At 43.1% G+C, this 27591-nt stretch overlaps 1 protein-coding gene across 1 annotated transcript in view; it reads right to left on the bottom strand.

Annotated features, from left to right (window-relative positions):
* sppl2 (signal peptide peptidase-like 2) overlaps positions 1–24252 on the bottom strand; it is a 56058-nt gene extending 31806 nt beyond the window's left edge. Inside the window, exons 1-6 of the mRNA XM_084328116.1 lie at positions 24137–24252; positions 23070–23186; positions 12353–12535; positions 10674–10763; positions 10430–10572; positions 8753–8895 (exon numbers count right to left, since the gene is read on the bottom strand). Of these exons, the coding sequence (XP_084184242.1) occupies positions 8753–8895; positions 10430–10572; positions 10674–10763; positions 12353–12535; positions 23070–23186; positions 24137–24199 (739 nt within the window). The 5' untranslated portion in view covers positions 24200–24252. The remainder of the gene's footprint in view (positions 1–8752; positions 8896–10429; positions 10573–10673; positions 10764–12352; positions 12536–23069; positions 23187–24136) is intronic.
* Between the last annotated feature and the right edge of the window lie 3339 nt (positions 24253–27591).

The following is a 27591-nucleotide window of genomic DNA, read 5'->3' as shown; positions in this document are numbered from 1 at the left end:
ATGGAGAGCCAAACAGACGAAGACGTGATACTGGCCAGTTTGATCAGAATCTTACAGTTGATGCCGTTGGGACCCGGATTTGCAAGAGATTAAAACAACGGGAACAGTTGGTTGTTGATGACAGCCAGAAAGCAAGAGATAAGAACAACGGATAAAGACTTTTTCAATAATGGGGCGACAGTGGACAACAGTCATCAATGTGTGGGAGAATCATGATCGAAGCAAAGCCGGCCAGCCCTGGGAGAGAGCGGCGAGTCGAGCGGTCAGGAGGCGAACCAGCGCTGTAGGGGAAACAGCGCTCCGATCAAAAATGTGAGTTCACTGTGCACACGGTTGTTTTGATCTTTTATAGCCAAATAAAAACGAACAGATAGTGAATCCGTAAACGTAAACATTTCTAGTTTGACACAGAGAGAGAATGCCAGCTGTAATAATATGAGCAGAGAGCCATGGTGAAAATCGAGGGTGTTATCTACAGAGAATGAAAAGCAAATGAGGCAGGCTGCACAGTTTTGGTTTAAGGAGGGTAAATGCGAGATGAGGAAAGGGGGGGGGGGGCGCTTGAATCAGATCGAAAAATTGTTATGGCGGGACTGTTTTCATAACAGAAGGAAAGTCGAAAGGAGATTGTACCAGTGTGTATTATGTCCGATCAGGCAAGAGTATTAGTCTGAGAAAGCGTCCCCTGATAATGGATAGGAAAGAGAGGAAAAACAGCGGTGTTTTCAGGCCTTGGAAGGAAGGGCAGCGTTCGTTTGTTGAGAGAGTAGCCATTTGCACCGAGTCAAAATGGCCGCAGAGCCACGAGGGGTTTAGAATCAGGAAGTGACACGTCAACTAAACCACCATAGAGGAGGAGTAGGTCGCCACCTAGTGGTGGAGGGGGGGTAGTGCTCGGGAGTTTTCATTACCCATAGGGGAATATTTAGCACAGAGAGTGGATTATTATTAGAATAATAATATTAGATATAGAGTTTAAGCATACAATGGATTAAATAAGAATTGCACAGACAGAGGAGGTGCAGTTATAAGAATGGGTTAATTATGGAATAAAGAGGGAAGTCCAGTGGGGCCTTCTCACACCTAATAAATAGGCAGAGTCTTGAGGGGACATGTCACCAGAAAGAACTGGCGCGCGCTGGGGGTCAACCGTGGGACAAACGTAGAGCGCCGAGTGGGTATCGTTTAGCTGCTGGTGTCACGCCGGAAGACAACAAAACAGGGAACAGCCCTGTAGGATTAGATATGGGTGTTGAGAAGGTGGGGGACTAATAGAGAACAAATAGCGCCATGGGCTGTAGGACACTCACACCGTCCAACAGTCTGAAAGGGCGTGGCCATGGCAGGGGCTTGCAGAGGAAAAAAATATATAGAGAACGAGCTGCAGGCCCCAAAGCCACGGTAGACTAATAGAAAACACAGGGTCGAGTGTACAGAAAGACTGCCGGGGTTGTGTTTCTGCTTTCAAGGGGGGAATGACACCGACAGCGATGGAGATGGCCAGGAGACAGACTGGAGGAGGAGGAAGCCGCAGGGGCCAGGCACGGCAGCCTGGTACACAGATCGTCCACGACGAGAGAGAGGGCCGACAGCGGTGGAGATGAGCCTCAACCAAGATGACCGACAGGGCGGAGATGACCGACGGGGCGGAGATGACCGACGGGGCGGAGACGGCCGACGAGGCGGAGTCCAGCGGTCGCAGGCGGTGTTTGCCCAGGGGAGAACGAGGCGGACATCGGAGGGGGTTTCCCTGCGGAGACGTTGTAGAGAGCGTACAGAAACAACAGAGCACGGGCGGTGAATCATGAACAAACAGGGACTTCCTTTCAGAGTCAATCAGGAGATCGAGAGACGAGACAACAGCGAGAAGTCCTGTGTTCATTGATTAGGAGTATGAGATATAAATGGAGGATTCATATATAAGATATATGTATAGAAGGATATATATATATATAGAAGGTAGATAAGAGGGAGAACAGTAGAACAACAGGATATAATTATTGGGAGCAGACAGGGGGGCTCCAATGGTTATGAGTCGTTGGATGTTGTTGGTTTTGGTGGTCGGTTTCGGTTCCCTTTGTGCACGAAGGGGGGCGCAAACAGACATCAGGCAGCAGGATCACTGGGTTGACCGTGGGCCGTCTTCGTTTCTTGTGCACGAGAGACGAGGTTGGTTTGCTTCAACCACAGGCTATTTTTGGCATAATTAATTAAAAAACCAAATAATGATTTATGATTCTGAAGGGGTGATAAGAATCAAGGGGGGATTGAGAGAAAATGGTGGTTTTTCAATGTATGTGATGTATAGATTGGGGAGAGATGACAGCTAAAATGGTAGATCGAAATGTGCATGGAAGCAGGAGACGGTGATATTGACGGTGGTGGAACCAGTGGTTTCACAGGCACAGGCCGCGTCAGTGAGGGTTTTGTTATGCATTCCTTGGAAGAACATCTGAGATAAGACGGAGTGTCTCCCAGAGAGGGAGAGCGGTTCACAGTGAATGAAAGTTTATTAGTGTTAAAGGTTATGCAGTTGTCATGACAACACGTCGCATGACAACCAGAAGGCGGGGCCGTCGTTGCGACGACGAACCTCTATAAGTCGAACGGTGTTTCCGGGTGTAAGGCAGACGATAATCTGACCGAGAGCGAGTAGGACTGAGATCACACAGAGGACTCTCTCTCTCCTCTTATCACGAGAGAGGGGGGGGGGGGGGAAGGAGGAAGAATGCCACGACATCATTAGCTTCGGCTAACACGAGGAGGGTTCAGGCTAACGACTAGGCCTGACCACTATTGGACTGAATAACAAAAGGACAATTCTGAACACACCGAGAGATCATTAGAATAGACTCTTCAAGGACGATACAATTTGATAACATCTGATAACATCTGATTATGAGGTTCTGTTTATAGCAATAAAACAACGCTTCTCCTCATAAGGTATCTCACAGTGTCGAAGTGTCGAATTCTTACGGAAGTGGAGAAGTATTATGGTTTATGGATTGCACTAACGGGGGAAGATAAGGATCTTATCTACCAGTATCGGAGACGTCAGGACCATTAAAAGTACACAACGCAGAGGAATTGGATGGAGAGCCAAACAGACGAAGACGTGATACTGGCCAGTTTGATCAGAATCTTACACTATGCTACTATAACTATATTACTACCCCGGGGCGGCTACGTGGCGTAGTGGGCAAGGCGCTCGCCACAAATGCAGAGACGCTGGGCTCGCCTGTTCGAGCCCAGCGCTCCACATTGCTTTCAGTTTAGCTGGTCGTTCATACTAATACACATTGGCCGTATTAGGGGGTGAGAAACTGATGAGTGGGGATCGGGCGTTGTAGACAGCGACTCCTACAGGTCGGTTGGTGCGCCTGCGCAGTAGAATCAGGAAGTGTCGGGGGCAGCGTGAGCCTCCCACGCGTTACTCCTCGCCACTGAGAGATCGAGCTGCGCAGGTGAAAAGATGCGACTGCTGTTACCTCAAGTACCGGAGGGGACTTGTGCTATGTATGACTTAGTCCACATTGCAGCCGGCTTGTGGGAGGCAAGAAACAGCATTCGTGACAGGGGAGGGTTGAATTGGATGATACGAAATTGGGATGGGAGAAAATATAGAAAATGGGAGAAAAAGTGGATAAAAAAAAATAAAACTATATTACTACCCATCATGCTAATATGTCTATACTACTACCTATCTTGCCAATATGTCTATACTACTATGCTGCTACCTAACATGCTAATATGTCTATACTACTACCATTCGGTGTAAAACAGGGAGATGTGCTTTCTCCCACTTTGTTCACCCTTTATGTTAATGACCTGGCGCATAAAATTAAGCAAGCCAATCTTGGTATTCCAATCGATAATATAATCCTAAGTATTTTATTGTACGCTGATGATATTGTTCCGTTTGCAGAAAATGAAGCAAATTTACAAAACATGTTGAATATTATGGGTTCTTGGTGCAGGAAATGGAGACTTGCGATTAACACATTGGGTGCCACGTTGTTTCCGGGGCCCATCTATTCAGTGCCAGCAGTAAACTAATGGAGTCCGTCACCTTGTTTGTAGAGCTATAACTATATTCTATATTATAGCTATGGATGCAATACTATGGTCATTTGACACCGAGTTTCTTCCGGTCAAGATGCAAAAAAGAAAAAAATGTCCATCCATACGTTCCCGTTTTATACCCTGGTGAATATAAGTATGGTTTTAGAGCGGTTTAGGGTAATTCCTGGGAGGCTGGTAATAGCATGCAACGTGTATTATACTAAATGCATTGGCATTTCGTCCCTACACATGCTACAATTAAAAAATCAAATGCATATGATAGGTATTATGTTCCATCATGAATGCATGAAAGGGTGGGGGGGGGGTCGTTTTTTGATGCTCTGATCGCCACCAACGGCATATGTTGTGGAGTAAGGTTACAGTAACACTTTCGGATCGCAATGAAGGCATGCTCAGATCAACGCAAGATTGATATCATATAGGGCGGCTGGGTGGCGCAGCGGACATTGCGCTCGTCACCAACGCAAGAGACACCGGGTTCGACTCCGGCTGTCGGCGTTGCCTCCGGCTTGGGCCAGCCGTCATACTGACTCAATTGGCAGAGTTAGCGGGTGGAAGTCGATGGGTGGTAATCTGGACGTTGTGGACAGCAACTCCTACAGGTCAGTTGGTGACGCCTGCACAGCAGAGACAAGAAATGGCGGGGGTAGTGTGAGCCTCCCACACGTTACACCTCGCCAATGAGAGTCCGCGCTGGCAGGTGAAAAGATGTGACAGGCTGCCTCCTCGTGTATCGGAGTGGACACGTAACGCAAGGCTTCTGTCCTCCCTACAACCGGCCAGTGGGGGGCATATGCGAGCAACGTTCAAGACAGGGGAGGGGAGAATTGGCACCGTGGAATTGGGATGGGAGAAAAATAGAAAAAGAGGAGAAAAAGTGGATAAAAAAGATTGATATCATATAGCCCTTACCTTGACTAGGATGTGCCCCAAAAAGAATATTCCAATTATCTGATCACCATTCCAAGTACCGTAATTTGCGGACTATAAGCCGCGCCTTTTCCCCCCATTTTTCGACCCTGCGGCTTATATAACGGTGCAGCTTATATGTGACTCGACGTGACCAAACCCGAAAATGTACAAATCTAAATATTGCTTTTTTGACTGCATTTAAATGTTATTTATCTGTTCCCTTATTTGCTAAACTTAATACAACTTGTAAATGAGTTAATTCTTGTTATTTGTCCGACAGTATTGTGTCCCAATGCTAATTACATATGGTAATTAAACATTAAAACAGTCCAGTGCGGCTTATATATGTACACATCATTAAATGTAGCTGCTGCGGCTTATATTCAGGTGCAGTTTATAGTGCGAAAATTACGGTAATTATGTCCATCGTGTCGCCAACATAATCCATCACAAAACACGGATCGAGAGTACTTGATTCTTCTCAATCCGATCGGGACAACCGCTCGACTTGCCCAACAAAGAAAAGTCTGCCCAGACCCATATAATCGATGCACAGCCCAAGACACAATGTTTCAAAGGGTGCTCGATACCGCCGTCTGGTAGGATGCGGCCGGTACTGCACCTTCGGAGTCCCAGTATGTCTTTTACAGGCAACACACAGTTCCCTGACATTGAATAGGGTATTAAAATAGAAAAATAAAATAAAACGACCCAGAAACGTGTTAACGCGTGATTGGCACTCAACGGTCGGGCCTCAGAAACGTGTTAATCAGTGATAGGCACTGAATGGGTCAGTGAAAAAACACAGATTATGCACTTCAGGAAAAAACATGAACAGCAGAGTAACCATAAGTTTCTATTTGGACCAATGCCCCTGATTTACGCATATTCCTTCTTATAAATATCTTGGTTTTATCTTTTTATTTATTTTTTATTATTATCTTTTTCCCGTTTTTCTCCTTCCTGGTCGTTGCGCACTCTACCCCCTACCGTCGGTCCGGGAGGGCGGAAACTATCACATGCTTCCTCCGACAAATGTGTACCCAGCCCACCACTTCTTTTCACCTGGCAGCGAGGACTCTCGCTTGGAGAGTGTAACGTGTGGAAGGTCACACTACCTCTCTTAGATCCTTCCCTTGCTGTGCAGGTGCCCCGACCGAACTGTAGGAATTGCTGTTTACAACGACCAGGACGCGTGAATACTTTCCCCAAGGCAGTTAGCCCTACTATCGCCTAACTACTCGCTCAATATACTACTATCACTCAACTCGCTACCGCCGTGCATCATATACTACTAACTATCACTCAACTCACTATCACTCAACTCGCTACCGCCGTGCACAATATACTAAAACTGCTACCGCCGTGCACAATATACTAAAACGAACTAACTATCGCCTAACTCGCTACCGCCGTGCACAATATACTAACTCAATAGCTACCGTGCTGGAACTTTATTCTGTCAACCTTGACAATGTGCTATTGATGTAGACTAATCAAAGTATTTTTAAATGCTTTATGTCTAATAAACTAGACTAAATATAGCCTATAGAACAGATTTTTACAGGCTAACGTTAATATAGAGAGATGAAAACAATACGTTATTTATATATTGATGTGATGTCGATTGATATGAATAGCGCGTTACGTTAATATAGAGAGATGAAAACAATACGAGGAAATGGGTGAGGACCAATGTTCCCTCTAATTTTTTTTCGGTCTGAGCAAACACTCAAACCTCCTGAGCAGACATCAGCAACTACTGAGCAACATACGTCACCTGCCGATTAACCGGTTAGTTGATAAGCGGCGGTTTGTAAAAAATCTGAGAATCTTAATTTCCCTCAATGTCTAACATAAAAATATATACATTTTGCTGATACACAGAGAAATAATACAAAAAGGCATATTATATTCCTTAATCAAATATTTATTTGACCATTGATTGACGATACAGAGCAAAGTCCTTACTTTGGCGGCGGCGGTGTGAGTCGCGTCACTAACTTTTGTCTTTTTAGGAGGCTGACTCGTCATTATTTTATTAAGTGAATTATAATGCGACTTCAAGGGTGACCATATTGTGATTTTTTTTTTAAGAGGACACTCTGCCTTCAGCCTCAAGATACTTAATCAAAGTTTACTCAAAGATGCCTTATCATTATAATATATTTAAAGTATGCCTCCTCTGTATGGATATACAATTATTGTTTATATTATTTTATATAACAAAATAATATCTCTCTATAACCAAAGTTACTCAACATGCTGTATTATGCCTAAAGTAATCTATCTGACAAATCTCAAGAAAATAACTAAATCAACCTATGACAAAAAAATATATATTTTCAAGTCTTACTGGACAAAATAAACAACAAGAAAAATATGAAGTAATGTTCTAAATAATACTTCTTCTGTATTAGAAAATCCAGCTTAAAAAATATATCTTTGTATCTTTTCAATGTAATGTAAATTATAAAACAGTAACCTCACAAAGATACTAATTTAAAAGTGCACTATGCAGTTTCAGATTTGTTGCAATTAGTGTACTAAACTAATGTATTACACACATAATCCTTAGAATGATTGTATCATAACAAGCATCTTATCAAACCAAAACATCATTTTGAGGCATCAAAATAGTTTTCAATTATTTTCTTTCTCCCTCTGTATAGCTGCATACTTCAATCAATTCGGTCAACTTTGCCATCAAACTCTCGCCTTGCACTGCTTTGTTTGTAATGTTTTTCTGTGTCCATGTGAGCTTTGAGATCGCCACCACTTTTATTAGACACAGAAACATATGGTCAAGCTTTGCACGCGTTGCACTCCGCTTCCAATTAGTCTCGACCAGGACGATAACTTGGGAATTTTCTCTGGAGTTAATCTGTAATGTACATTTTCGCGTTGGCATTGGAGGAGCCAGCGATGCTGGTCGGATCTGTCCACTTCCTCATCTGTTGTGTGTGTCTGTGTGAGCGCGCAGTAGCGACGCCCACAAAGCGAGGCTTCTCTTGGTGACGTCACACGCAACAGGTTACCGTAGTATTCGGTGCAACGCGCCAGTCAATTTAACTACATGCATATTTTACACAAACGCTTCTGTGCGCGACAGATCTCAGATGTGCGCGGGAGCGTTTTGCCATGTGCGCGCGCGCACGGGCGCACCTTAGGGGGAACATTGGTGAGGACAATTGTTTGATCGCCATCTGGTACATCCAATGTCCATTTGGTCCACGGCATAATCCACCAGTCAAGTCAAGTCAAGTCAAGTCAAGTCAAGAGTTTTATTTGTCACGGCATACAAGTATACAGTGAAATGGATCAGGGATATTTGACATGCTTCAATGGAACCAGGAGAACCGTTCGCCTCGCCCGACAAGGAAAAATTAAACCCGAGACATTTGGCCGTTCCACAGGCCAAGATACAAGGTTACAAAGGGTGCTCGATACCGCAGTCTAGTGTGATGCGGCCGGTATTGCACTTCTCAGGATGATTCCCCATGTTAACCCCGAGTCCATGTGCCTGTAATGAATAGAAATATCGAATAAAAGAAATAACAATCAAATAACGGATATACGCGGTTGGCGTTCAACGGTTGTTGGCCAAACGCATATATGATCGTTGTTTGGCGGCCATTGAGTTAAGGAGGAACACAGTACATGGCTCCAAGTCTGAGTGAACCAGATCATTGGTGTGTGTGTGTGTGTGCATGAGTGTGGGTGCGTGCGTGCATGAGTGCGTGTGTGTGCGTCGTACCCAGGCGGTCGTAGAAGAAGTAGAGTAGCACCAGCATGCTGCAGCACATGACCACGAAGACACAGATCATGATGGGCGTGACGTCAACCGTCTCCTCGTCCTGCTTCTCTGTGCTGTCGTCCCGCTTGTGCTTCATGTAGCGCCTGTCAGAGGAGAGGAGGAGAGGAGGAGGAGAGGAGGGGCAGTGTGAGGCGAGGAGGAAAGAATAGGTTTGAGAGTCTGAGCTGTAGGAATAAAACCAAAGACTACTGATCTACGGTTCCTCAACCCGGCCAGACCGTGTCAACTTCTCTGACCTTGTGAGTCACTGTGGCGTCTCAAGTCAGTAAGGAGGGACTCAGATTTATTACTGGTGGCAGGTATGATACCCGCACTGTGTCCTTTATGACAGGTATGATACCCACCACTGTGTCCTTTATGACAGGTATGATACCCACCACTGTGTCCTTTATGACAGGTATGATACCCACCACTGTGTCCTTTATGACAGGTATGATACCCACCACTGTGTCCTTTATGACAGGTATGATACCCACCACTGTGTCCTTTATGAAAAGATTGGGTGGCCTTCTCTGGTTGAAAAGCGTAACCACCGTTGGTATTTGTTTATTTTTAAAGCCCTTATTGGTAAACTTCCCTCTTACATCACGAAACGGAAACGGAATCTTGGAACCTATTCTACACGTTCAAATGACTGGTTGGTTCTCAGGGTTCCTACTTTTTCCTTTGATGCTTCCAAGACCTGGAATGCCCTCCAACTGACTCTGAAGCTTCTTCCTTCTTTTGCTGCATTTAAAAGTATGATCTCCGCAGATTTTTCATTGTTTATTCTTATTTATTGTGCCTATATGTATGAAACTGCTGATAAACTGTCTTGTTTTGAACATAAGAGTAACCTCAAGTGTCTTACGAGTTGAAATAAAGGTTTGAAATTTAATTAAATTAAATAGAATTTAACACAATTGAGTCACTCTGGTGGCCTCGTAATGACAGCACTGCCCTCAAGCAGAGACACAGAGATTCAGTCCAGACGGCTCTGTTTGAAGAGACATGTGTACATACGCATGAGAGGGAGGGGGGGAGGGAGCGCACTCATACACACGCCACAAAGACAGGACTAACCAACTATTTCCTGTGCTCTGCTCTTAAATAGCACCTTGTCAATTAGACCGTGACGAATCTGCCCCCCGGAGATGATTCCCCTGATAAATTAACTTTGCTTTAAATTTAGCAGCTGCAAGCGTGGCACGTATCGACGGAGAGCAAGACGACTTTGGATTCCGTTAGGAACGGCTACGTTCAAAGCTGCTGTATAAATTATAAATGGCTGCATTTATATAGCAGCTTTTATCCAAAGCGCTTTACAATTGTGTTCCTCACATTTGACCCGTTCACTCACACATTCACACACCAACAGTGGACCATGCAAGGTGCCGACCTGCTCATCGGGGGCAGTTAGGGGTTAACTTAAGTGTCTTGCTCAAGGACACTTCGACATGCTGCTCGAGAGAAGTGGGAATCAAACCGGGAACATTCCGATTAACAGATGACCGCTCTACCTCCTGAGCCACTGTCGTTCCTGAAGCATCGAGCATTGAGCATTCCAACCGCACAGAGACGGGATGCCGGTTTCTAACGCCGCCCGCCCGCCCCCTTCTCTCCCCCCGCCCATCTCACTTCTTGCTGTCCCTGCTGCCGGCCCAGTAGCCTCCTATGGCCACCGTTCCCACCGCCATGGAGAAGATGATGACCATGTTGTAGTCCATCACCGGCTCGTTGGGGGCGTACATGGCGACCTCTCGTCCCTCCTCGACGAACTTCTGCAAAGGTGATGAGAACGGCATTAGGCCTCGGGTCTGGGACGGTGTGGTGACATAGTCATCACGCATGTACTTAAAGAGAGTCAGCGGTGACCTCTGACCTTACTGATGTCCAACATGTCGGAGTAGCTGAGCAGCGCCACAGGAATGTCGATCTCCTCGTACTGACTCTTGTTTCCCGCCGGCGGCGTCTGTGGCAAGAGGGAAGACAAGTCAACTGACCATATTCACCCGCGCCATTTCGCTTCCAAAAGGAAAGATTAGATTAGATTTCTTCCTGTAATACTTTTTAACTCATCTTTCTTCCAGTAATACTTATTAATTCCTTTCTTAATTTTTCATTTTTAACAACAACAAACAACACAATATCAACATCAACAGTAACAACAAATAATAAATACAGATCTAAACCTAACTAATAAATACAAAATACAAATATACCAAATAAAAATAAAAACACAAAGGACATTAGACAAACCCACCCCCCCCCCAAGACCGCCGCATTCCCCAGGACCAACACCCTACCCCCACTCCGCCGCTACATGGAGCTTTTGACCAACGTGACCGCCGACTCATCTTTCTTCCTGTAATACTTATTCATTCATCTTTCTTCCTGTAATACTTATTAATTCATCTTTCTTCCTGTAATACTTATTAACTCATCTTTCTTCCTGTAATACTTATTAATTCATCTTTCTTCCTGTAATACTTGTCTTTCTTCATATAATACTTATTGTTACGGACGGTGTCCTTATGTATATATATATATATATAGGGATGTTATCTGTTGTTGTTGTCTTTTGTCTCCCTCTTGTGCCTACATATCTATTTCTCAGGTGTCTCCCAGTTCCAGCAGCCAGCTGGTCAATCAGCAACTCACCCCAGTGCAACGGCAGCTGAAGCTGATCTGCAATCAACATCCACTCTCCCTTTATATATCCCATTGTGGGCAGTGTTAGTTAGCTCTTTTGGCTCATTGTGGTGGTGGGTGTCTCTCTGTGTCTTTGGTGATAATTATCTTTGTGTCGTTCGGTATAGAGCCGTGGCTCTTTAGAGGGATATAGAGCAGTGGCTCTTCAGAGGTAAATGCTCTGGTTCTTGGGGATATAGAGCAGTGGCTCTTCAGAGGTAAAAGCTCTGGTTCTTGAGGTACATTTGGTAGAGCTGGTAAAAGCTCTGGTTCTTGTTAGTATAGGAAATATCTTTAGCGGTTCATGGTACATTTGGTAAAGCTGGTAAAAGCTCTGGTCATTATAGTTTGTGTACATTTCTGTATTAACCCTTTGTATATTGGTTCCCTTGTTCACCCAGCCTATGGTGACTACTTTTCTTGTGTATTAATCTTTTGTTTCGCACACAGGGACATTGAGGACAGGAAGATACCCTGGGTCTACATTTTGCATCACGTAGGTGACCTGATGTTAAAGACACCAGCTTTAGAGTGAGCACCACCACCTGTACTTTTGGGCGTTCAGTGCCTGTAAAGGGGAGGGTGGGTTTTCATTTCCTTTTGTATTTTATTTGGTGCCACTAGGAAGTCCTCCTTGCTCTCTGTTGCTGTGTTTTGATTTTGTGAAATAAATACTATTATTTTGCTAATTGTTTCTGTGGTTTTGTGTCACTGCACCCTCACCTACCCTGTCTGTGGCCTTGTGTTGCATACCCTTACTAATTCATCTTTCTTCCTGTAATACTTTTTAACTTATATCCAAATATAAGTTGAAACAACTTGTGACTTTTCTTCTCTCCTCAGTGTACTTGTGGATGTTGTTCGCCTCACCAGTCTGTCCTTGCTGACTATGAGCAGGCCCTTGGCGCCGTTGATCTGGGCCAGGCGGACCTTCTCGTAGAAGGTGCAGTTGCCCCTCATCACCATGGGGATGTAGTTGGGGAACCCTCCCTCTGGGACATCCGACGGGGAGCAGAGCACCGACGGAGTCAAGTCATAGATCTGGAGATGGGACTAGAACACACACACAACATGAAATTAAATCAAACACCAGGGCTTTCCCTAAACAATGGTATAGGGGCGCAGTGCCACTATGACAACGCGCCAGCACCACCATGTGTTTAACACATTGAGTGCCAGCAACGAGATTTATCGTTAGTTCATGCCGGCCATTGAGTGCCAGCGACGATAAATCTCACTTTTTTTTTGTAGCGATTTGAATTCATATTTCATCAATCTAGTCTCACGTTAGTGCTGCAAACTCTGAGCTCCATTGGGAAAATACCGCCCCCTATCGTCTCTCCCTGTTGTACTGCACCCCTTTGGAATGGATTGCATGAAACACATGGGGGGGGGGATCCAGCTTCCTCATTTTACTTCTCAGACAAGTCACCCGAGAGGATCAGATTCATTGCCGAGCCCCAAAACAGCGTGGAATACATATTTCCAGTACCCAGCATTGGATCAATAAACAATAAATCGATATTTGGAATGGCGATCAGGAATTGGAATAATCTTTTTTGAGAACATCTGAGGTAAGGAATCTATTTTACCAGTCTTAGGTAACTTTTTTCACAGAGATATCAACGTGTAATTAAGAATTATAGTTCTCACGGGGTGCTCGTTTAGAGCACAGGGTGCACAAGGTTAGCTGTAATGCTAGGCACAGTCAGTGTTACTATGGCTGTGAGTAGTCACGCCCCACGGGGATGTGAGAGGGCGTTCTATGTTTGTTTGTTTTTCATTGCTAATATTCAGTGAATAATTTTGTCTATTTTTGTTTATTGTTTTTTGTTTCTATTCTTATGACTTTTTCTCATCTTTAATTGTAAGCACCCTGGACCATCACTCTGCCATCTCAAATGTCATGAATATTTTTTCACTTTGTTATGCCAGTGTTTAATCCTAATAAGGGGTCAGGGGGCAATACTAACATTAGTTGGAATGTAAAGGGTGTAAATAACCCCTTGAAACGTACTAGGATCCTTACTCACTTACAGCAGCTTGGGGTTGGCATCGCCTTTCTGCAAGAAACTCACCTCCGGCGAGTAGATCACCGTCGAATACACAGAGCTTGGTTAGGTCAAGTGTTCCACTCTGGTTTTCAGAGCAAAGCCAGAGGAACAGCCATTCTGATTAACAAAAACACACCCTTTACTCCATGTGATCTCTGACCCTAATGGCAGATTCATTATAGTTTCAGGAACTCTCTATTCCACAAAGGTAGTGTAATAGAATAATTGTGATCGAATATCAATTAATATGCTTGCTATACACACCTAAGAAGACATTGCCCTTGGACACAACTAACACTGTCTGCCGTCATGACATCCTGTGTTTTATCTTGTTGATATGCCCATGATAACCCCATTGTACAACGTAGCAGGCCTGTCTGCGACCAAGGTCTGTTTTATATTCACATGTTAAACACATAATCACCTTTGTTTCCAAAGGCCTGATATATGTCCCAAGAGTTTCAAACTGATGACACGAGACTCACATTGCGACACAAAGGAGACAATTGACCCTTCTGTGAGACTCACATTACAACACAAGACACTTGACCTTTTTACAATCTCTGCCAAGCAGAAACATTCTACGAAACCCACTGACTACAAGTGTTTTTACGACCCTCCAACTGTCAAGTTCACAGTTTTCACATTGGGCCACTTTCACTTCCTGAAAACACACACACATAGACACGCACACACATGCACACACATGCATGTGCACGACAATCGACCCTTCTGCGATCTCTGACAAACAGGGACTTCCTCTATGAAACTAACTGACTACAAATGTTTTACGACATGTCAACTGTCTCAAGGTCACAGTTCAAGCGATGTTGCAAACAATGCAACACCTCACTTCCTGAAAACACACACACACACGCCCACGCATATGCAAGCACACACACATAGCCGTGCACACACGCACATACATACACAAGCACACACATGCACGTGTAAGCATAACACACACACACACACACTTTCACTTCCTGAAGTCACACTCACACACACACACACTGTTGGAGAATGCTATATAAGCTCTGAAACTCCATCTGTCTACACACATGTTGGCATCTCGCTTTGCTGTCTGTCAGTGTGTGTCCAGCCTTGTGGCTGCTCAAATTAAAACCAACGAACGTCCATTTGTTTCCGTGTTAATCTTTATTTCAACAGCTACACTTAAATATTCCAATACAGTAGTCCTAGTCAACGTATATGCTCCCAATTTTGGTGACACGCATTTCATCAATAAACTTATCTCTTCACTCCCTGACCTGAACTCTAATCAACTGATTATGGGAGGTGACTTTAATTGTGCTCTTAACCCAGCCTTAGATCGATCATCATCTAATCCAGCTCCACAAGCTCAGACTGCTAGAGCCAGTGTCCTTCCTGAAGCAATACGGTATTTCAGATGTCTGGCGCTTCCTTCACCCCACCGCCAAACAGTACTCTTTCTTTTCACCAGTTCATCATACATATTCTCGAATTGATTATTTGTTTATCGGCAACACATTTCTATCTCAAGTGCGTTCCTGCTCTTACGATAGCATTGTTATTTCAGACCATGCAGCAATAGTCTTAGAGCTAGCCTTCCCGGACAAATGTCCATCATTCAGGCCGTGGAGACTTAATCCACTATTGCTATCTGAGGACTCATTCTCGTCGTTCCTGTCCACTAAGATCAAATTTTTTATTGAGGTAAATTCTACCCCTGGCATGTCTATGTCCATCATTTGGGAAGCTCTTAAAGCTTTTCTCCGTGGAGAAATTATTTCTAACTGTGCTCGACGTAATAAACTGCGCAACAGCAGACGCGCTGAACTTTCAGACCAAATTCTTAAATTGGATTATTCATATTCAGTCTCTCCGACACCTTCACTTTATAATGAAAGAGTGACTCTACAGACGGAATTTAACCTCCTCTCCACCAGTCATGCCGAGCAGCTTCTACTCAAATCACGCCAGTCCTTTTTTGAATTTGGTGACAAACCTAGTAAAGTGCTGGCACTACAGCTAAAACACTGCACCACTCAGAACTTGATCACGCAAATTAACTCTGCCACTGGAGAGATCTATACGGACCCATTGGAAATAAATGGTCAATTCAAAACATTTTATTCTTCACTATATACCTCTGATTCCCCTAAAGACCCCTCTCTCATTAAAAAAATATTCCACCCAGTTATGTCCCATTATGGCTTCAATGTTTGAGGATGTTTCAATCCCGCTCGCTTCCTCCGACTCTCTACCAAGCCTCAATATCCCTGCTCTTAAAAAAAGATAAGGACCCGAAAGACTGTGGCTCATATCGTCCTATTTCTCTCCTCAACAATGAAGCAAAGATCTTGGCAAAGGTACTCGCTCGACGACTGGAATCTGTTATACCAAGTATTATCCATCCAGATCAGTCTGGTTTTGTGAAGGATAGAATGGCTTTTTTCAACCTGCGGCGCCTTATGAATATAATTTACTCTTCCACCGAGTCTCCCGTTGCAGAGGTCGTTGTTGCGCTAGACGCAGAGAAGGCCTTTGGCCGGGTTGAATGGGACTACTTATTCTATACTCTGCAGAAATTCGGTTTTGGCGAGAAATTTGTGTCCTGGGTCAAACTTTTATACTCCTCTCCAGTGGCATCAGTTCGAACAAATGATGTGACTTCGGAATATTTCCCCCTACAACGCAGTACAAGACAGGGTTGCCCTCTCTCCCCGCTACTATTTGCGCTAGCGATCAAGCCACTAGCTATTACCTTTCGCATGGACCGCCATGTCCAAGACATCATTAGAAATGGACAAGAACAAAGAATCTCGCTATATGCGGACGATGTCCTGCTGTATATCGCGGATCCAGCGGCCACACTTCCACGTGTCCTTCACATACTACACGAGTTTGGTGTCTTTTCTGGTTATAAATTAAACTTAAGCAAGAGTGAACTTTTCCCCATAAACTCCTTAGCTAGAAATATCCTCCCCTCTATGTTCCCCTTCAAGCTTTCCCCAAGCAGCTTCCGTTACCTTGGCATAACGATAACACATAAACATTCTAATCTCATAGCGTCCAACTTCACCCCTCTACTGGAGCGCACCAAGCAGGATTTTATCAGATGGTCATCACTTCCTTTATCACTTTATCATTTTTCAAAGCCCTCGACAAGGCAATATCAGATTTTATTTGGAATAAACGCCCAGTCCGAATAAATAAAATGGCCCTCCAGAAGCCTAAATCGCAGGGAGGCTTTGCACTACCCAATTTCTTGGTCTACTATTGGGCTGCAAATATTCACAGCATTCTCTATTGGAGTCATTCCCATTACGGACTCTGTCAGTGGGTACCGGCATGGGTGGACATGGAAAGGGCATCTTGTTCTAGAACATCTTTGCAATCCTTAGTTTGCTCTTCGCTCCCAGTCACAACCGCCCAGTACACCAACAACCTCTTAGTACAACACTCCCTCCGGATCTGGTCCCAGTTCAGAAATGGTCTCCACGCCATGTCACCGTCGTCACCTGTCCACAAAAACTTCCTTTTCCCTCTATGGTGGATGAAACCTTCAGCAACTGGTTTAAGAATGGCATTCTGAACATTTATGATTTGTACCAAGACAGTTCATTTATGTCTTTCACACAACTGTCCCTAAAGTTTAACTTACCAAAAACTAATTTTTTCAGATATCTACAGATACGTGATTTTGTTAAGAGCACATTTGCCCAGTTCCCCCATACACCTCCAAAAACTGATCGACCACATCTTGGAGGTGAAGGTTGTAATCAAAGGCTCAATATCTAAACTATATAACATCATATCCCTATCCCTACCCTCCTCAGTATTGGCTATAGGGCTGGGCGATATGACGATATTATATAAATATCGGGTACAGTTCATTAACGATACACTTTTTAAACGTATCGTGGATATCGTGATGTTTTGCCCAACTGTCGCGTCAATCTGGTCCACACGTTGAAACTTTTGAACAGTGCCGCCCCACACACACTACTGCATCAAAGTTACTACTTATGATAACAAAGGCATTCGTTTTGTGGAATTAACGTTATATAGTTACACGTTCAATAACATCAGCGTATTTACATAGCAACGTCCGAGGTCGACCTAGATATAGCAAGCATTAGTCGTTCATATCTCAGCCCGTGCTGACTCAGTTGTGCCCATTCTGCGGTCTGTTAATAAAGTTTTCAATCAGACAGATGTATGGAAAGGCTTTTATTATAACATCCGTTGCAGTAAAATCATTATGCCTCCAGTCGTTTAGTCATCCTGCGGAGCTAAAAGCTAAACGTCGGCCGCGGGGAGCTACCGCTACCATTGTTGAACTTGTTGTCATTGAGCTCTCCAATGGCGAAAGTAAAAAATGTATATGCGCTTGCCGATTGGTTCTAAGAACAGCAGGGCGGGTGCAAGCGGTGTGACGTAATTGGCAGACTCGACTGTCAATCAAAATGATTCTGTTTGCCGTCTGAATGAATGAAAACGTTATTAACAGATTGCAGCATGGGTACAATACAGTACAGCTCAATACAACAACAGTGGACTGGAGGATGCAGACCAGAGAAAGACTTTCGTCTTGTTTACATCAGGGTCCCCCATTTTCAATTAATCATATTTCATATCTAAATCATATAATATCTCATTGCTAAATATATGCAATATATAATCTAATAATCCAATAATCTAAATCTAATATATAATATAAAAATGCTAAATGCATGGGTATTTTATTTTGTCTTTAATGTTAACTCAAATACTGTCTTGGTAAGCCTCATAATGAATTGTTTGGGGGAAAAAAGAAAAACATCGTGATGCGTATCGTGTATCGCCGAAAGGTCAGAAAATATCGTGATATCATATTTAGGCCATATCGCCCAGCCCTAATTGGCTATAAGACAAAACTGGGAGTCCGATCTAAATCATCAATTTACAGACAAAGAATGGGAAAATGCTCTTGCCCGAATACACTCTTCTTCAATATGTGCCCGCCATTCACTGATACAGTTCAAGCTCCTCCACCGTCTATATTGGTCAAAGACTAGACTTGCGAAGATAAATCCTGGCATGGATCCCACATGCGACCGGTGCCACCAAGCCCCTGGCTCACTTATTCATATGTTTTGGCATTGTCCAGTACTGGCCCCTTTCTGGACTTCCATTTTTAAATCTTATTCAGACATATTTTTTATGAATATTGACCCATGCCCTCTTATTGCATTATTTGGTCTGACACCGGAGAACGCTGCAATATCTATTGGGCAATCCAATGCCATGGCCTTTGCCTCACTCATTGCCAGACGCCTCATCCTATTCAACTGGAAGGCAGCCACTCCCCCTTCACACTTACACTGGATGAGGGATGTCATGTCTCTTATATATATAGAGAAAATCAGATTTACAACACAAGGCCACACAGATACCTTCCACAAAACATGGCAGCCCTTCCTATCTCATTTCAAAACCCATATGACTCCTTCCAAACTTGGGACCCCATGACCCCCCTCCTCCCCCTATCTACCTTCCTGACAATGCTAGCCCACGTATGGCTGGGGAGATGGCATTGTGGTGGTCTGCTAAGGGTGTTAAATTTACTTTCCATTTTATTTGTTTTACCATCTGGAAATCACGCTACTAAAATGGAGAGTACTACTTATATTATATATTATTATTACGGTCTTTCCTATTTATATATATATGTTTTTTTCTATTTTTTTTCTCTTTTGTTTTCTTTTAATTTTACTTTATTTCTTTTTGCGTAGCTTTGTCTGCCACATCTGTACTTATGTTTAATCATTTAAATTTCTTTATTTTTTATTTTTATTTTATTTCTTATTTTTACATGTATGTTTGTCGTCACTCTCACTGGGTGGGATGGGGTGGGATTAGGGGATAGGAATGGGGAAGGAAATGGAAGTTGTATAATTTGGATAACTGAAATGTATAAATATGTACCAATTCTTCCAATAAAAAAAGATAAACCTAAAAAAAAGAGATATCAACGTCAATCAATCAATCAATTCAATCAATCAATCAATGCCCTGTGTGTGTGCTGATCAGGAAATGAGAATAGATTTTTAAGCTCTCTTCTATAGCGTGCATAAGTACACATATAATATCGATAATCTAGCGTTTATTTGAAAACTATTCATAAATAGGCCGAAAAATTACAACGTTTTTTGTGTATTCCAGCATATTCCAGAAAAGGACAATTATCACAGAATCTTTATATTTTCCTGAAACTTAAAAAAAACGAGCGTTTTTCAAAATGGTATAAAACGGAAATGAACCGATTAAAAAACAATCCGTTTCGACAATGTTGACTGCAAACAAGTCATTGATAAGCGACGGCCAGATTAGACACAACCATAATTTAAGACATAGTTTATGCGTTTGCAAATATGAGAGCTCCATCATTGAAGTGGACGCTGGCATACGGAGGCTTTTAGCGCTCCGCATGGCTGGCAATCAATGTGTTAAAAGAAGATTTAAAAAGGGGGAAAAAGGCTTGGGGCCAGCTTTAACACATTGAATGCCCATAACGAGATTTCTCGGGTTATCACCCCGCGGGTTGAATGCCCATAACGAGAATTCTCTTTTTTTTTAATTAGCGATCTGAATTCATATTTCATCAACCGAGTCTACCGTTGGTAAGCCTGCCCCACCAGGCGCTCAGATGTGAAAAAAGCGCCCCCTATCGTCTCCCAGATGGCAACGCACCCTTTTGGATTGGACTCAATGAAAATGGGAAAAAAAATCCGAAATCCACATTTTACCTCTCACGCATGCAACCGGACCGATCAGACCCATCCTGGACCCTCAGCACAGCGTGTAATATGTGTTTTAGAGTATACGCGTGGGATCAATAAAAGGATCGATTTTTGGAATGGCGATCAGGAATTGGAATAATCCATTTGGATACCATCTGATCTCAGGTAAGGAATCTATTTTACCAGTCTTAGGATAATCAGACCCGTTTTCAAGGAGATATAAGCTTTTCCCCTATAATGTGATATGGCTGTTTGACTGTAAGAGTGATCAGGAACTGAGAGAATCGATTTTCAGCGCGCGGCACCAGCGTGCACACGTACACATATACTATCGATAATCTAGCGTTTATTTGAAAACGATTCATAAATAGGCCGAAAAATGACAACGTTCTAGAATATTACAGTACATCTGATCAGCGTTTATCAGGGATTCTTTTTTTTTCTCTTGAAAACGAGGGCTTTTCAAAATGCTATAAAACGGAAATGAACCGATAAAAAAACAATCCGCTTCGACAATGTTGACTGGAAAACAAGTCATTGATAAGCGACGGGCATATTAGACACATAGCCATAATTTAAAACATAGATTAGGCGATATTAACGTTAACATTGCAGTGGATGGTGGGCATTCAAGCACTAAATGTGCGCCCCCTGCTGGGCACTGAAAGTGTTAACAGTGATTCTGTTTGGTCCTCTGTTCCACTGTGTGTGTGTGTGTGTGGTGAGTGCGTGTTTTCAGGTTCAACGTTAAACTATTGTGCAACCTTATACACTGTACTTAAATAAATCACTTATTTGGAACTTGTGTTTTTAAATTGCAGAAACTTAAACCTGCAGAGCCGGGGGCGACAGTGGCTCAGGAGGTAGAGCAGTCGTCTGGTAATCCGGAGGTTCCCAGTTCGATTCCCGCTCCTCCCAGGCAGCGTGTCGAAGTGTCCCTGAGCAAGACACTTAACCCCTAATTGCTCCCGATGTGCAGGTTGGCACCTTGCATGGTTGCTTCTGCCATCGGTGTGTGAACGTGTGAGTGAATGGGTAAAATGTGAGGAACAAATTGTAAAGCGCTTTGGATAAAAGCGCTATGTAAATGCAGCCATTTACCATTTAAACCAAATGGCTTTCTTTATTGCAACCCCCTAGTTTGAGACTCAACACCATCTAGTTAGAACATCCTGGGGACACAGCCCTGAACACATGACTAAACATTTTGTTTGAGACTCAGCACCATCCTGTTAGAACATCCTGGGGCCACAGCCCTGAACACATGACATTTGTTCAAAGTGAAGGCAGGGCGGGGAGACAGGAAATGGCCATTTAGTTCCGACATCTTTTCCTATTTTAATGACGTGGTGTATAAGTCTCTGTGGCTGACCAGCAGACCAGTGGAGCCGTGGAGGTGATGTATATAAGTCTCTGTGGCTGACCAGCAGACCAGTGGACGTGATGTATATAAGTCTCTGTGGCTGACCAGCAGACCAGTGGACGTGATGTATATAAGTCTCTGTGGCTGACCAGCAGACCAGTGGAGCCGTGGAGGTGATGTATATAAGTCTCTGTGGCTGACCAGCAGACCAGTGGACGTGATATATAAGTCTCTGTGGCTGACCAGCAGACCAGTGGACGTGATATATAAGTCTCTGTGGCTGACCAGCAGACCAGTGGAGGTGATGTATAAGTCTCTGTGACTGACCAGCAGACCAGTGGACGTGATGTATATAAGTCTCTGTGGCTGACCAGCAGACGTGATGTATATAAGTCTCTGTGGCTGACCAGCAGACCAGTGGAGGTGATGTATATAAGTCTCTGTGGCTGACCAGCAGACCAGTGGACGTGATATATAAGTCTCTGTGGCTGACCAGCAGACCAGTGGACGTGATATATAAGTCTCTGTGGCTGACCAGCAGACCAGTGGAGGTGATGTATATAAGTCTCTGTGGCTGACCAGCAGACCAGTGGACGTGATGTATAAGTCTCTGTGGCTGACCAGCAGACCAGTGGAGGTTATGTATATAAGTCTCTGTGGCTGACCAGCAGACCAGTGGACGTGATGTATAAGTCTCTGTGGCTGACCAGCAGACCAGTGGAGGTGATATATAAGTCTCTGTGGCTGACCAGCAGACCAGTGGAGGTGATGTATATAAGTCTCTGTGGCTGACCAGCAGACCAGTGGAGGTGATGTATAAGTCTCTGTGGCTGACCAGCAGACCAGTGGCAGCGCTTCATCAATAATTTACCCCAAAAGCAATCGGGAGCTCAGAGAACAAGACAGAGTCACAGGTTGCTCCTAAGTTTATCGAGTACATGGCGGAAAATATATACGTTTGGCACATACACTATAGGTAACACATCACACGGGAAACTTAATCGACATGACTTATCCGAATGTAGAGAGACAGGCGGGGGAAACTGTCTCCTAGCAGTTAGACCACAATGGACTATTGATCCTACAGACAGACGCCAAGGGACAGGCGCCTTATCTCCAGCGCATTAAGATGCTCATGTAGGTGTGTACAGTGACAGGAAGATATTGCGGTATAGAACAGGGGTACACCTTTTTAGAACCCCTTGACGCACACAATTTCACGTTGCACGTGAGGAGTTTCACAGAATCACAGAGCCAAAAGGCCAGCGTATAATACAGAAAGGTACCACAAACAGTTAACGTCTTTGCTGGAACTAGGATGAAGTTTAAAAGGGATAATCTCTATTGTGGGCCTTCTAACAAGCCCTTAGCCTAAATACGGTGTATAACTCCTCACTTACCGCTTTGGTGAGGTCCTGAGGTAGAAGTGCCCATTGTGGGTTGAAGAATATGCAGTAATCCTTCCCTTTGCTCTTGCCCTTGTCACTGACATGGGCCATGCCATACTCCCCCACCACCTGTCACAAGCAACATCCATAGCATACGATGAATGAATGAATGAATGAATGAATGAATGAATGAATGAATGAATGAATGAAAACTTTATTTAACAGATTGCAGAATGGGTACAATACAGTACGGCTCAATACACACAATTGTTAAGGGGATGCAGACCAGAGAAACAAGAGTTTGTCTTGTTTACATCAGGGTCCCCCATTTTCAATTCATAGTGACATTTATGACATACACAACATACATGACATCATGACATTTATGGCATAGGGACATACATGACATACAGGTATATAGTACTGTTACAATGAGATACAGTAGCTGACGGGAAATAAATAGGGGCCAGAGCTGTTCCCCTGGCAATGGAATTATTCCGTTTCAAAGTGACAACAATAACATTAAAAAAGGACCCACGTTTATTTCCTCTCGCAATGTTTGCGATAACTGACGGGAAATACACTTGGGGTCCAAACGGTTCCCTAGCAACATAATTCCAGTGTAACTAACACTCTAACAGTCTATAGGGAAACAAGCCCGTAAGTAGTGACGTTAAACGTGTACCGTGTTCCTGATGTTCTCTAATAATGATGAAACGCTGTGTTTTGATCTCTTGTTTTTTTTATTATGATTATTATTTGCAATACACTGCAGCTGAATTGCCACACCCGATCACGAATCATCACTGGTCCGAACAAGATTGACCTTATTTCCTAGATGACAAGAGTTTGGTGAGTCAGCATAATAATCACGTTTAGCAATTTCTCAAAAAGCTATAATAAACTACACCGGATAACGTTCCCGGGGCCCTGATCTCTGCAAGCTAACAGTCATATAGCATGCGAGCTAATCTGTCCGCAAACAAAAAAACAATCTACGCTCATCGGGCCACGTGTAGGGTGTGATATAGATGGTCATAAAATTACTCGGCGTAGACAAAGATAACGGCCTTCCTCACCTTCTGGAAGAGAAAAGCAGCCCAAAGCAGGGTTATTGTTGGTGTTATTGGTGCCCTCATCATGATGCCTAACGTGTTGTTATTTTTTCCCCATCAACCGCACTGCTCGCTCCTCCACACAGTCAGTGCGGCCACCAGCTGTTTCGACATCGCCCGCCCCATTTTCTGCAGTGCATTTGCTATTGGTTGTTTTTAGTATCAGTAGCATGAACACGCCTCGTGATTGGCTCACATCAAAGTCAGTCAAAAGAAAACTAATAAAGCTGAAGACTTTGGATAATCTCATAGAAAACATACGTGTATTTTTTATTGCAAAGTAGTGGGGTGTAAAAAGTACCCAGAAATTATACTTAGGTGAAAGTATGGGTACCGTCTCAAAATCTGACTCAAAACACACTTGAGTAAAAGTCAAAAAGTCCTACTTTTAAATGTACTTAAGTACTAAAAAGTAAAAGTAATTTTTTTTAAAGGGATACACCAGGGGTCTCAAACTCATTGCATCGTGGGCCAAGTTTTCATTTTAACTACACATTGAGTTAGTTGAAGAGGTGAGCCAATTAGTGAAATCATCAGCTGGTGTTTAGGCAATGCTGGAATGAAACCAAGCATACACTCTGCCCACAATGTTCTGCGATAGACAATGCTGAAATGAAAGTACAGAGGACACTTTTTTTGCATTAAAATTATTTAATGCACTTCTCCATTGAAGGTAAACTAACATGGACGGCATTCACACCACAGCATGAATAATATCACAATATTAAAATCAGAATGGTGTATCCTGAATAATATCACAATATTAACCACAGCATACTGGATTATCCTGAATAATATCACAATATTAAAGGCAGAATACTGGAGTACCCTGAATAATATCACAATATTAAAGAGAGAATACTGGATTATCCTGAATAATATCACAATATTAAAGACAGAATACTGGAGTACCCTGAATAATATAACAATATTAAAGACAGAATACTGGAGTATCCTGAATAATATCACAATTTTAAAGACAGAATACTGGAGTACCCTGAATAATATCACAATATTAAAGACAGAATACTGGAGTACCCTGAATAATATCACAATATTAACCACAGCATAATGCAGATCTGGCTGTCTATTATTCTGATAGCAGGTGTTTAATCAAAGATCCCCGCTTTCTAGTGTTGCACAAGGACCAATCAGCATGGGTATGGGCGGGTTCATTTTCCATTGATGGGGATTTGATTGGCTGTTTACCTGTGGTCGCAGGATTAATAACGTTAACGTTAGTTCGGCCAGATAAACAATTAAATTATTTATTTATTTATTTGTTTATTTATTTATTTATTTATTTATTTTATTTATTATTATTATTATTATTATTATTATTATTATTATTATTATTATTATTATTATTATTATTATTATTATTATTATTATTATTATTATTATTATTATTATTATTAAACAAATTAAATTAAAATGGTTGGACCTGTGAGATTTGTACTTTGTACTTTGTAGGTCTGCATTTTAAATGTAAGGTGTAAAAAGTATATATTTTTTTCTCTGAAATGTAATGTAAAAGTACAAAGTATACAAACCTAATAATACTTGAGTAAAGTACAAATCCCCCAAAACAGTACTTAAGTATTGTAACGAAGTACAATTACTCAAGTACTTTACACCCCTGATAATGTGTACAACCTGATACAACTTGCTCTAACTGCTTTAAATATCCCCTCTCCAGATGTATTTGAAACCCTTGAAATTGTTTCTATATTGAATGATAATTTGTATACAATGTGGTTTTTCCATCAAATTGTTCAATAAACGACTGAAAATGTCTTAGCAGCATCTCTACACCTTTACCCCATTGAGATGCAAGATCTATGGCTATGCAATTCCAACTCAGCAGTAAATATTCTTTCAAGACATGTTAATGCATACTCAGCTTTCTGTGTATGATTAAGGTAAATGTGTCAAGTTACCACATAGTGGGTGGCTACGTGGTGCAGTGGGCAAGGTGCTCACCACAAATACTGGATATGCTGGGTTCGCCTGTTCGAGCCCAGCGCTCCACATTGCTTTCAGTTTAGCTGGTCGTCCGTACTAATACACATTGGCAGTATTAGGGGGTGGGAAACTGATGGGTGGGGATCGGGCGTTGTGGACAGCGACTCCTACAGGTCGGTTGGTGCGCCTGCGCAGTAGAATCAGGAAGCGATGGGGGCGGCGCCCCTCCAAAGCGCAGACCCCTGACGCTGAAAGATCGTGCCGCGCAGGTGAAAAGATGCGACTGCTGTTACCTCGAGTATCGGAGGGGACTCGTGCTATGTATGACTTAGTCCACATTGCAGCCGGCTTGTGGGAGGCAAGAAACAGCGTTCGAGACAGGGGAGGGTTGAATTAGATAATACGAAATTGGGATGGGAGAAAAATAGAAAAATGGGAGAAAAAGTGGATAAAAAAAAAAGTTACCACATAGTGGACCATGAGAGGTTTGACCTGTTAATGACATACTCATCTGCACATGTTTACCCTGTTTATTTTTATATTCAGAGTTAATTATACTGATTATACTGTTTATTTCTTCTCATGTTTCTATATTCAGATCAAATTGTATTGTTTATATTTATGTCTTTCTACTATTACCCTGCCAATACCTGTACCCCCCCCCCCCCCTCCACATGCTCCAAGGGGATCAATAAAGGAATATCTAATATTATCTTATCTTACACATGCAATTCAGGGATTTCAGTCATGTACAAAGAAGGTATCCTTCTCCAGGGGATGTGAAAGGGGCACTTTGGTGACAATATCTGCACAAATAACAATATGTATAGTCAAAGTCATGCCTCCAAGAGGAGTCAACCATAAAAGAAAAAACATTTCTGAGTGGAGGGGATGGGATGGGATGGGGTAAACCCTACGAGAGGTGTGGTCAAGCATTTGTATTGCAGTAGGCATCTTCGGAGAAATTAGAGTGAATGAGTTTACCTGCTGGATGCAATCCTACCTGGAGGGGAGAGAACAGATGGTAGAGGTAAACGGTACCCTGACAGAGTACAGCAACTTGCAATGGGCCTGGTCTTCAAGATACACTACACCACCAATGGTACCCATATACATGTCGAAATACTTCCCAAAGGTCAGTGAATACCACGACCACAACACCAGAGGGAGTTCCACAAATCATGTTAAACCCAGATTCGACTCAAACAAGGGACTAAACACGTTTCGCAATTATGCCACATCAATGTGGAACGCCCTACCCACAGCCATAAAAAATGTGAATCCCTACCCACCTTCAAAACCGCTCTCAAAGAGCACCTACGGGAGGCTGCAATTCGAAACTGGCCCCCGTAAATGTACAAACCCCCCTCCCTATGCTTGCACCCGACCCCACTCACCCACCCCCTCCCAGTGTACAGTCTCCTCCCCCTCGTATATTCTGTTAGGATCTCTGT

The sequence above is a fragment of the Notolepis coatsorum genome (genome assembly GCF_963971535.1).
Source record: "Notolepis coatsorum genome assembly, chromosome: 13".
Lineage (NCBI taxonomy): Eukaryota > Metazoa > Chordata > Actinopteri > Aulopiformes > Paralepididae > Notolepis > Notolepis coatsorum.
The sequence above is the reverse complement of the archived record's forward strand: the minus strand, read 5'-3'. Positions and strand labels throughout refer to the sequence as shown.